At 34.1% G+C, this 13,025-nt stretch overlaps 1 protein-coding gene across 1 annotated transcript in view; it reads left to right on the top strand.

Annotated features, from left to right (window-relative positions):
* Nucleotides 1-12,435, top strand: part of LOC105045561 (structural maintenance of chromosomes protein 5) — a 38,659-nt gene extending 26,224 nt beyond the window's left edge. The window contains exons 20-30 of the mRNA XM_010923893.4: nucleotides 280-352; nucleotides 2,832-2,935; nucleotides 4,061-4,177; nucleotides 4,248-4,325; nucleotides 4,433-4,532; nucleotides 4,611-4,665; nucleotides 11,433-11,481; nucleotides 11,561-11,648; nucleotides 11,726-11,798; nucleotides 11,902-12,005; nucleotides 12,098-12,435. Coding sequence (XP_010922195.1) covers nucleotides 280-352; nucleotides 2,832-2,935; nucleotides 4,061-4,177; nucleotides 4,248-4,325; nucleotides 4,433-4,532; nucleotides 4,611-4,665; nucleotides 11,433-11,481; nucleotides 11,561-11,648; nucleotides 11,726-11,798; nucleotides 11,902-12,005; nucleotides 12,098-12,171 — 915 coding nt within the window. The 3' untranslated portion in view covers nucleotides 12,172-12,435. The remainder of the gene's footprint in view (nucleotides 1-279; nucleotides 353-2,831; nucleotides 2,936-4,060; nucleotides 4,178-4,247; nucleotides 4,326-4,432; nucleotides 4,533-4,610; nucleotides 4,666-11,432; nucleotides 11,482-11,560; nucleotides 11,649-11,725; nucleotides 11,799-11,901; nucleotides 12,006-12,097) is intronic.
* The last annotated feature ends 590 nt before the right edge of the window (nucleotides 12,436-13,025 follow it).

Below are 13,025 nucleotides of genomic sequence, written 5' to 3'. Positions count from 1 at the left end.
CAAGCTGCACTAGACCTTTTAAGCTTTGTTCATATAGAAAGAAAAAAGTCCTTATAGGTCCTGCATGTTCTTTTTGTGTGCTTCTTTAAAGTTACAACATACATTTGGCTGATCAAATAAACATGTTTCTGCTATCTCCCTTATGATGCAGTTTAAGGAATTTATGCTTTTGAAGTCTTTGAAAGATTTTTGTTTATTTTTCATAGAATAGTCAATTATGTGTCAACAAAAATTTGTGATTAAGTTTTCCCTACTGCATCTGATTTGATCATGTTTTAGATGAGGGAAATGGAAGTGGATGTCAAGCAACACGAGAAGTCTGCTCTCCAAGCAGCCACACACTTCACCAATTGTGAGTTAATTTTGACACCTCATAATGCCCTTTCTCTTTTATAACTTTTTTGGTACTTTTTTGTTGAATGATATATCTAATTTCAATCATCAAAGATGTTCTTGTAATTCGCCCCCAAATAGATGGCAGTTCACATATATTGATGACTCTTGGAAGAAGGGATCAGTTCATTTTTTATAGGTGATATACATTCAGAAGGAATATACTTTTGCAAACTGTTTGATTTTCCACTATCCAAAAGCTGTCAAGGATTGTTCTCAAAGATCTTCATGGTCTTATAGCCTGTTAACTGTTAATTTGTGTCTGAAGCAGTTTAGATAGCATGGTTTGTTGAATAGATGGTGCTGATCCAAATGAAGTTGACTGACATTCATATATTACCTAATTAACAGTAAACCTTTGATTATAGACTTATAGCTGTTGAGGATGGTCACAAACTCGCATGCACCTGGCAATCTACCTGGGTGATAGATAGGGCTTAGGATGCCTAGGCAAGCCTTTCCTGAATCTTCCTGTGTATGAAAATGCAAAAGTATATATGATGTTCTAATGTGTTAAATATAAAACATATGTATGCGCACACATAAACAGATAAAGTCTTATATATCATGCATATTATTATATATAAATATACGTGCACAAGTATATATATGTATATATAAATTTATAAGTAGGTACACATGTCTATTGTACATATATATGCACCACACACAAAGTATTTATTTCATATTTTTCGTTTTATAAACGACACAGCAATGCTTAAAATGGAGTGAGATCAATTAGATGAGTTCCCAAGGTAAAAATCATAATTTATAAATAAACAAGAAATAACTTAAGTATAAAAAATGACCATAAAAGTTTTTTCATTTAAAATCTTAGATCCAATGCACTGGCCCATGCGCTATAGAAAGATGGATGACTAAATAAACTTTAATTTCTACAACTTGAGCTAAGGCAACAGTGATATAGGTTATGTCTTCTACAATGTTTTATTTGTATCTTGAGTTAGAATATATCTTTCGAGTGTATCTAATTGTTTGTCATATATGTCTCAAGGTTTCCTAAAATGTTATTGAAATAGCAAAAAAAAAAACAGCTTGATATTTGAAGGAGTTTAATTGAAGAAAGATCAAGTGAGTTTCTACTAAGTCCACCATCTAGGCAACCACTTAGGCTGTTGGCTAGGTAAATCATCTAAGGTCAGCTGGGCTGTGGCAGCTATAGCTGTGAGCCTGTGATGCATTAATTTATCTTGGTCCTACTAAGTGTCAGATATGTTATGTTCATCTTGAAAGAAGAGACGAAAATACCTAGAAGATTTCCAAATTTGATCATGAATCTTTTTCCCCCTTGATTGATGAACAATCAAACAAGAGAATGACCATGTGGAATCCCTCAGAATTAATTTCTGTCTACCATTGATAGAAAAGAGAGCTATGTCTTATAACATAAAAGCCAAATTTATGCAAATCTGTCATATTGTTAGGATCCGAATCAGGATACAATAACTATTTTGAGCATTTTCAATTGTGCAAGGATGTCCTTTTTTACTGAAACACCAATAACAAGTCTTATTTATAAGGTTCCAAGCATGATTTCAAATGCCTAAAATGGGATGGTACAATCGATACTGTACCTTTTTGGCATGAAGCAGGCACTGGTATTAAGATGCCAAAACAGCTATACTAGTACATACCAGCCATATAATTCTGTGCCGGTCTGTACCGGCTGTGCTGTGTACTGACCGTACCAGGTCGTATTGACGGTTATTTTAATTCTTTAAAAGTTGTTGGTTTTGGTACATGCCTTTGGTACCGGTATCAAATTGATACCATACCATTTTGATGGAAAAATGGTAAAGGGGTCAGTATTGGTATTTAAAACCTTTGTTCCAAGCTGAAGATTCTTGGTTTCAACCACTTTTAGAAGTGAACAACAAGACTAAGAATGGCTGAAAATTGAAAGTTAAGACCATCCTACTTCTGTTTAATTGTATAAGGAGGGCCTACAACACCAATCATTAAAGAGCTATGCAATTTTTCCTTAAGAAGTAACTTTACTTATATTTTAATTTATTTATTTCGAAGTTATGAAACTGCAGTGCTTTTGATGACTTAAATCTTATTTTTAGGCATACCACCATCCAGATAAACTAGCTAATTGCATTTACACTTATTCTTTTTCATCAAAATTGAGTTCATTTTGGTCTCCATGACATGCCATGATTGCTTTGTTCCATCACATTCTTCACATGGCACCTCCATTCTATGCTCAAGAGTGCAATCAAATTAAGAAATTTATATCTTCCATTGTTTGATTTGATTTAGTGTCTTAATGAACTTATTCTGATGCATATGTGATTAATATTTTTGCCTTTGCAAGAATTATATGACTTAATGGAAGATTGGTTAATGCTGCAAGTAGCTTTATGCTTTATAAATTAACTAAGATTTTGGCTTCATCATACTTACCATGACAGGTGAAAGAGAAACTGAGAAGTGTAAGCAACAGCTTCTGGAAGCAAAACATCATGCAGAATCAATTGCCATAATCACTGAAGAACTTGCCAAAGAGTTTGTCGAGGTTTGATTTTTTTTTTTTTGAAGGGTTATACGATTTCTATTGATAGGATTTCAAATTCATGCCTAAAATCTGCGACTTCTCTATATCCTTCCAAAATCATCAGAAATAAAGTAATAAACAAATAAAAATGGACAGTTAAGTTACTTGCTTAATCACTTTTTGTGCCTGATTGCTGGATCATCTGTTGATGAGGTTGTCTTTGCTAAAACTCTGATAAATAGATCTTGATAAAACAGCTTCAAGGAGATTTTGTTGCAATGCCTCTGCATGTCTTTATCCTGGGCACTTATGAAAGTCTTATATTTCTTCACTAAATCTGGCAATTCATTTGTCTGCAAAAACTGAGATTATTAAACAATGTTTTAAAAGGCTCATCCCAAGCTCGCCACAGCTCTTGCCTTAAGGGAAGGCACTTAGTATATATTCTAAGGTTCATTTCATCTGTCAGTTTGCATGACAAAAAATCTATGCATAACAAAATATTTGTGCGAGTTCTGAGGCTTATGTCTTATTCAACGGCTATGATAGAATGCATAATGTTGATTATAATTGTAATAAAGCTATGAGGTGTTAATTCCACATTATACATTGGTGCTGTTGGGTGGTCTTTGATTTCCTTTTTCTTTTTTGATTTTTGAAACTGGACTGGCAAAATTGCCATCACTTGTGATTGAACCTGAGATCTCTTCAAAAGAGGAGAGTGCGGCAACCAGCTAAACCATGTTCCGTTGGCAGGTGCTCACTGATTTCTACCTTTGGTGGACACATATCGAAACATTCTGAGACTGAACCAGCAGCGACTACTTAATCTTTTGACATGTTCTTTTAAATAATTATGCATGCATGGAATATGAATTGGTAAATCCTCTGTATGGAGTCTGGCATGGTGCATAGGCCTGAAAACGTTTTTCTTAAAGACTTGTTCTGTCAAAACTGAAATACATGAAGTGTATGTCTGATGCTTTGAGGCTTTTCCTTTTCTTCATTGGTAGTCCACAGGCTTGGTTTATACTTCTGCCTTTTTGAATGGTAATACAAGCTTTTTTCAACCCGAATTTAATTTCACCCATGCTTTGAAATCATTTTTTGGTGACTCAATCCTGCTTGTCCTACATCTACTTTCAGATGCCTGGTACAATAGAGGAACTAGAAGCTGCAATTCAAGATACTATATCTGAAGCAAATTCCATTTTATTTCTTAATCAGAACATTCTTCAAGAGTATGAAAGTCGTCAACGCAAGGTAAATCCATACAGTATTTTATGTGCAATTTGAGGTTGCTACCTTAAGCAATGCCATCTCTGTTGTACAGGTAGATGCACTAGCAGCTAAACTTGAAGAAGATGATAGAGAACTTAAGAGATGTTTATCTGAAATTGAAACCTTAAAGGTATGGAACTTTTTTTAGATGAGCAATGGCTTTCATTTGGTATGTAGGAAGGACTATGCCCAAATTGCTTTCTTTCTGAATTTGTTCTAATTAAGAGTATCATGTAGGAGAATTGGCTTCCAATGCTGCGAAATCTTGTTGCCAAGATAAATGAGACATTCGGTCGTAACTTTCAAGAGATGGCTGTTGCTGGAGAAGTTTCACTTGGTATTAGTTTTTTTACTTCTGAATGGACTGTGTTTCTTAAGAAAATCAAATCTAATTCATTTTCTGTTTTGGTCATAGATGAGCATGGAATGGAGTTTGATAAATATGGAATACTTATAAAAGTGAAGTTCAGGTTTGCTTTCTGCCTAACAAAGCTACTCTATGAAAGAATATTTATTAACAAATATTTAGTCACGTCTCACCTTGCAAGAATTATATCTCTACCATTGATGTAGAGACAACAGAAATTGTCATTGTAGCACTGTAGATGAAACTGGAAGTGGAATTACTTCATCCTGTATGGTGACTAGCATAAGAGGATTGGTTAACATTGGAATTGAGCTATAGGAATCTGAAAGCTTATAAAATATATTCTGACTTAAGCTGCTTGTCTAAAATGGGAAATCTTAGGAGCAAATTACATTCTTATCTCTACTATTTACTGTGTAGTTTAGTGACAGTGTTTACAAATGATGCATACTAAATCAGGTTCTGCACAGATTCTCATCTTCATTTCCATCTGCTTGTTGTATTCGTCATGTTGGATCCGTATGGTAGGCATGAGTAGTGTTTGCTATACCGCCTCGTAGTGGTATGGGGTGTACCATACTACACCGACCTTGTCGTACTTGTTCTTACTGCATATCGACATTATGATAGGTGGATGGTACCGGTACCGAGACGGCGAACTTTGGGCATAAGTTTATATCTGTGCGAGTTTTGCATCAAGCTTCTGCATTTTCTCTTACTACATGAAACACCTATAAATTTGAATATCCAGAATATGATATTCTTTTTGGGAGAGGAAGGGAAACCTGTCTGCCAGAATATGGTCCATTTATTTTAGAGATTTCATGCAGATCTTTTTTATGATGACATCCTACAAGTCAGGAATTTAACTTGCACTCTATTTCATTTGATATTATTAAAAAAAAATTGTTAGTATGCTTTTGTGCTTTTGAAATAATCAAACTTTTCCATGAATCGTATCTAAAATTTCCAATATTTCATCACTTTTCAGCAAATCAATCTTTCCCCAGTATACGTGACAATCTGTACAATGTTGTCACCTTTGTCCCTATGTAAGTTGGCAGTATGTATCTTGATGGGTTTTCTCAAGAAGACTTAAAGGTTGCAATGGTAGAATCTAGACATCATTGGAGATTTAGGTTCTTTATTATGGCTCCATTTATCATTAGTTTTGGAGGTCCAAAGAGTGCTTCTTGGATGGCCAAAATCTCTTTTGGATGATTTTGAGGTAAGGAAAAGCTCAAATTTAAATCTTTTTGATAAAAAAAGCTCTACTTTAGATACGTAGGAAGCTGTTTTCATTTTAACAAAAATTTTGCTGATGAAAATACCATGATAATCTGTTATAATATAATATTATATATTATGTATAATAGATTATAGTGTAACATTATACAATGTCATGTTAAGATATTATTATAGTAATATAATACTATTATATCACTATAACGAGTTTATACAATATAATATAATGTAATATTATTGTTGTAATATCATATGATAATATTACTGTAATATATTATGATATAAGATAATAATAATTGTCATATTAGATTACATTGATGTTATGTGAAAATATTATTATCATAATGTCATTATAATCTAAATAGTATAATAATATATTAATCATCATAATCAGAAGTTTGTTATATAAATACTATTACAATATAATATAGTATAATTTTATAATTTCTGATTATATTTGTATGATATCTTATTATAATAATAGAAGATTATCATATTATGATAATTTGAAATATTATTATAATATTATATTGTAATTAAAATATAATATTATTTTTATTATAATAATATTGGTATAATATAATAATATTGTGAAATATTTATTATATTTTTATAGCAAATATAAAAAGTATTGTTTATTATATTATTTTGTTTAATATATCAAATAAATTAAGAACATTATCATATTATGATAATTCGAAATATCATTATAATATTGTATTGCAATGAAAATATAATATTATTTTGTTATAATAATATTTGTATAATATAATAATATTATGGAATTTTTATTATATTTTTATAGTAAATGCAACAAATATTATTTCTTATATTATTTTGTTTAAAATATCAAAATAAACAATTCACAAATTAAGAATTCTTTTCTTGATAGTTTTTGATTGTACAAACAATTAGACAATTGAAAGCACCATCCAATGTCCTTTATTGTCATTTCCTCGTATAAAAAGCACTTTCTTAACTTGGTTATCCAACAAATGTTAAAGTTTCTTAGCAGTTCAGGAATGTAGTTATCAAATAATAAACAGCATTTTATTAAAATCTCTACTAGCAAAAGCTCTAGTACCCAAAACTTTTACAGACAAAAGCTCTATTACCTACAGCAATACCAAATGGGCCTCTATCTTATTGGTAATAAGCTCTGTATGATTCAAAACACATGAAATCAAAAGCAGTTTCTAGATCTGTAGGGAATCTAGGGATGGATAACCTTTCTACCATTGGATCAAAAGGAAGTGAATTGCTAGGAAAAATGACTGTGCAATTGAAGTTAGAAAAGATAAATAATATATCATGCGATATCTGGATTACATGTGCGCGCGCACACACACATACATAGCGCGCGCGCGCACACACACATATATATATGTATGTATGTATGTGTATGTATACGTATACATGTATGTATATGTACATATAGATAGATATGTATACGTATACGCATACATGTACGTATGTATACGTATACTTGTACGTATGTATACGTATACATATACTTATACGTATACATATACGTATACTTATACATGTACATACATATATGCATACATACATATATACTTTATATATATATGCATACATGTACATATATATGTGTGCATGTACATATATGTATGCATACATATATATGTATACATGTGCATATATATGTGCATGACACATTTATATTTATATTTATATTTATATTTGTAGATGTTCATGTTAGCATTTCAAAAGTAGTTATATTACGAGAAATCATAGAACCATATATAAGGGGCATATTGAAAAGTTACAACTAAGGGATCAATGTGCACTAAAGAAGCCTAGAAGTAAAATTAATCATTTGACAAAACAATAAGAAAGATATATCTGTAATGACATTCAATAGCAAAATCATATTCTTCATACGATCCCTGACCTCATGGCTAGTGGTGTTTGCAAGCTTGTAGATCCTTTCATCAATCTTTTTTTTTTTTGAATTCAGAGCTTTTGAAAATCAGCCTTATATATCATATAAAAAATCAACTCTAACAGTCACATCTTTGCTGCACCAATTTTAAATTTATTAAAGTTCCATGCCTGGACTTGGGTGGAGCCCAATCAGACCTAAATTGACCTCATTATTTGTGAAAGCTTGATAGCATGTGCACATTACAAGTACAAACATGCAAATAATTATTTTTCAAAATTATTTCTCAGGAAAAATTAATTTCGGAAATAAATAATAGAGGAAATGGTTGTAAAATCACTTGCACCCTACATTATATAAGAAATTTTGTGTTACCTGCAAAACCTGCACAAACACCTTTTGATCAAATTAATTTTGGGTGTAGTTTTTGTGTTACCTACAAAACCTCGAGAATCCACAGATTTGAGCTCATATTCATGCTAGAGCATGAGTCAAAGTACTGCATCATGTTTCTTTGAAATTTGGATGGAGTTTCCTTTAAATTTTGCAATTATTTCTAGTATTCTTCAAAAAAAAAAAGGAAAAGAAAAAGAGGGAAAAAGCATCCCTTGAGTTCTTTAATTTAGAGAGCTCAAAATCTTCGATTTGAGGTAAAAAACACCTAGATCCTGAGTCTCACTTCTTGCTCTCGCACCCTCACCCCTGTGGAAGCCTAGAATAGTGGAAATGAAGGAGAAAGAGGGTATTATAAGGGGTCCTGGGTGGTAACACTCAGTCCTTTCCATTAAGAGGTCGTTTAGGGTTGAAATTGAGGCCGAGTTGACCGAAGAGTTCGAGCAGTTCAGGCGGTTTGGAGTTGTGGTTCACATTGGCATTACCCAGAACCAAGTCTCTGGGAACCAAGAACCCCTTGGTTTGATACGAATTGAACGGTTTTGTTTTTGTTTGTGCGGTTCTTGAATCCTTGCATAGGAGAAAGTAAGGTCCATCCCTGGATTGATTGTCATTTTGCTTTCAATCCCTGTTGTAAATTTTATTTCTGGACCTTTGTTTTGACGGTGATTTCATGTTTACTTCCTGCCTATGCATGTGTATGAAAAACAAGATAGCTGTCTACAGAAACAGACATCTTTGTTCAAAAATAGGCAGAACTGTGTGCAAAGGACTAAGCATAAAATGGCTAACTGTGAAAGGGCCAATTATTTTGTCTCAAGAAAGGAAAAGACCTGTTAAGTCTCCCAACTATTTAATGACTAATTCAAGGATTAAAAGCAACCGAACAAAGAGAGAATTCCTAAGCCAGAAAACCAAGCTTGGTTTCTTCAACATTTAAATATGAAAACAAATAAAAGAGAACATAGAGATTTGTTCACAGAAAGCAGCATCATCTTGTAAAATCTACTAATGGCGGAGAATGCTGATGGTTGAAAATGCTTGAAAGGTCGGCCAGTTAATGGTAGAGGATAATGGTCAATTGCCTGCAGATGTAGCAGCCAGTCATCAATGTGAGTTGCATGTATGCTTAGAAAAAAAAAGAGACTTGTACGGACTGTCTGAACTGATTATTAGCCTCAAAACTAGAAGAAATTCAAACAACTATTTGGGAATATATTGCCTGAAATTGGTTGAATGTCACTGGATTTGTTGTTTGTTGGCAGGGATGTGTGATATGTGTAGTGTAGAAGGGGAAACAGAAGGGAGTGGGGGGAGAAAATCCTAGAAAAATTTCACATTAGATAAGGAAGTAACTTGTTAGCTGAGCAATGATAAATTCATTCCAAATAGTGTTTGGTATTATCCACAATAAGATGACAACTCAGGGGTCCTATCCGTAAAATTATTTGTATTTGTTTTGTTTCTTATAATTCTTAATTTTGGAAGCTTTGTTCTCATCATTTTGATCAAATTGGAGGATTTATTTACTGTGGAAGAAAATTCCCTCTTGTTTTTATTCAAATCTATCTTGTTATGCTTCACATGGATATATAATGTAAAAATCAAATGCATGCATGATGTGACTGGGAGTTCGGGTTATTTTATTTATTGTTTCCAATGCATTTCGACATTTAGTTTAAAGTCGGAAGTGTTGGGGATGTTCTCTCCTAGTCTTAGTTAAATTACCTAAAATAAGGAAGTTGAATTTTTGTGGGCTTTATTAGGAGGGTAAAAATAATTTTGTCATTCAAGTCCTGTTTCAAGTACATTTATGTTGAATAAGTCTTAGTAGCTAATAGAATGGATTATAATGTCTTAGATGTCTTAAGTTCTTATTTCGGCTTCATCTAGATCTCCTAAGGGCTCTGAAGACTTTTTGTTGTGAGGATGAGCCTTGGCGCAACGATAAGTTTGCTTCATTGCGACTTTGAGGTCATGGGTTCAAACATTGAAACAGCAGCTCCATATGTGAGGGTGAGGCTGTACGTGTGACTCTTCCCAGACTCTGCAAAAGTGGGAGCCTTGTGCAGAGTGCCGTCTTTTGGAAGATTCTATGCATTTTTCATATTTTTCTTGAATAAGAAATCTTCGTTGTAACAGCTATTATATTTATCTCTTTTTTTTTTCTCTCTTTATGTTCTTAACTCTGTTAAGTCTCAAGCTAGCTTGCCCGAGTCTGTGTAAGTTTTGTGTTAGAATTAGTCTTTAACATAATAACTATTCTTGTTAGGGATACCCAAAATAGAGTAGGCTGCTATAAGATCATTTCTAAAGAGATCCACAATCATAGTGCATATTGTTCGGGCCTTAAAGAAGAGTTGCTCGTTTGTAGCCCTATTCCATAGATCCACGTTGATGAATCAAAGGGATTGCACATGGGTTTATTAGCATGGGCTGGTCTTCCTCCCAATAGTTTAGGCTTTTGGGCTAAGTTTGTCATAACTGGTATTAGAGCCAGGCCCTTTATGTGTCACAACCTTTATTTGTTATATAGGGATATTAGGGTTGAGGAGGATCTGGTGGGGTCAAAGAGGACTCTGGCCATGGGTGGGCCCCTCTCTTTTGAGTAGGAGCCAACCATGATGAGGACATCACGAGGTTGAGTGGGGGAGATTGTCATGGACCCACATTCAGTAAAAAAGGAGTGCCACATAGGTTTATTAGCCTAGGCTGGTCCTCCTAACAGCCTAAGCTTTTGGGTTGAGTCCGTGATGCCTAGTTGACCTAGCAGGTTGCTTCAGTGGCGTTGAGAGATTTTCACTTATGCTAGGTTATATCTTAAGGGAAACCATGTGAAACTTCACTATGGTTGGTCAGCTAGAACTGTTGTTTTTTCTTGATACTTCAGTTGCCAATGCATGCAGCTAAAGTGAAAATTCTAATATCCATGCCGAGTGAAGCCTGTAGGTTTAAATGACTTGAAACTTCATTTACTCAATGCCGATCTTGAACATCTGCAATAGGTCAAAGCATCATAAAAACAATTTTCAGTAACTGCACTTTGCATTGCATTCTTGAGGCAATGGATATGTAGGGGCATTTATATCTTGGTATAAGTAGCTATCCAAACATGTCATGAACGATTTCATTTTGTCATAGAAGATGCTTTTTGGCTCATTAATCTTTTTTTGGGACCATACAAGATGCATTTTGCTCCCAGCTGTGTTTGCATTTGGTTATAATGTTTTGTTCAGTCTGCCTGCACTGTGTCATCTGAACCTTATGTTGCCAGTTATTTTATATGATAATTATTCCTACCAGTTAGTGGGTGCTCTTTTTGACAGGCAAACGGGACAACTTCAAGTGCTGAGTGCGCATCACCAATCTGGAGGGGTATCTGTGGAAGCTTAAGCTTTTCTTGCTATGATATGTTGTGACAACAAACTTATGCATTGAATTTTAATTTTCTTAGGAACGTTCGGTTTCAACAATTCTATATCTAGTTTCTCTTCAAGATCTCACAAGCTGCCCATTCCGTGTTGTAGATGAGATAAATCAAGGTATGCGTCCACTGCACTATGTTCACATTTTCCCCTCCCTTTGTTGACTTTTATTTGTCTGACCTTACAAAACACAGGGATGGACCCTATCAACGAAAGGAAAATGTTCCAACAACTTGTGAGAGCGGCAAGCCAGCCAAATACACCTCAGTAAGAAAGTCATATTGGTAGTTGGACTATCTAATCTTTGATTTCTCTTCATGACCCACTTATAATAATTTCTACTGCAATATGCCAAAACTGATGCCTGCAGATGTTTCTTGCTGACACCGAAGTTGCTACCTGATCTAGAGTACAGTGATGCTTGTAGCATTCTGAATATAATGAATGGTCCGTGGATTGAGAAACCTGCTAAAGGTAATATGCGGAGGAGATTCAAGTTCTTATTCTGTTCCTTTTGGCTGACCTATGTTTTTATTGGTCTTAACTTATAATGATGATTATTGCAGTGTGGAGCCGTGGGGAATGTTGGGGAGTGGTGATGAGTTTTGGCCAGCAAGAGTTTGAGTTGAGCATTGAGTAGCCTTCGAACCAGGTTGCTGCATCTACTCTTCATATGCATGGCTATCCATCCCAATATTTTTGGATGGTTTTTTGTAATATTTTTCATCTTGAGGATTATGCTTCCGAGCTGATATCTGTATAGTTCATGCTAGGGCATGATGTTGATATTTATAAAACTGATAGTAGGGCATCGTAATGCTATCCAAAATGTGAAGGAAACAATGTATCCCCATCTCAGTGTTGTTTTTGTACTACGGCAATTCTAGCATATCCTCTTTTTTCATTCTCTCTCTCTTGTGTGATGCTGTTGATAAATTGTTTTCTGCTACTAATTTATATGGTCAGTGTCTATTATTTATTCAAAAGAAATCAAATACTGCGAGACGTCTGAAAAGAGTGGTTGTCTAAGGATCATGTTATTAGCGAGTCATGACAGATTCAGCTGGTGCTTTGGTGAGATGGTGCTGTTCGTAAATTCTCAAGTCTACGCCGTTGTGTCATTCTATCTCATTCCTCATATTTTGCGGTCGAGCTGTTGACAGTGTAAGTTCCAACCCCTGTACTCTCCTTTTAGCTGAACCCCTCGGTTTTCACAGCATTGTTATTTGGGGAGTTGAATCAGTTTGGCATACATGCAAACCGACATGTATAACCTTGTGAGATTATATTAAATTGAATAGGGCTGGAAGCAAATTTGGATATTTGAACATGGAGATCAACATCGGTGCACAAATTGCTTTGAAAAATACAAATGGCTAAGGATATAAGTTGGACACTAAATTTGTGCATATCTGGACAAATTTGGATATGAAAATGGACTTTGATGGATATTGTCTGTTCCTTTTCCTCCCATCATTTATTGCTTCCATAATG

This window comes from Elaeis guineensis, chromosome 5, assembly GCF_000442705.2.
Source record: "Elaeis guineensis isolate ETL-2024a chromosome 5, EG11, whole genome shotgun sequence".
NCBI lineage: Eukaryota > Viridiplantae > Streptophyta > Magnoliopsida > Arecales > Arecaceae > Elaeis > Elaeis guineensis.
The sequence above is the reverse complement of the archived record's forward strand: the minus strand, read 5'-3'. Positions and strand labels throughout refer to the sequence as shown.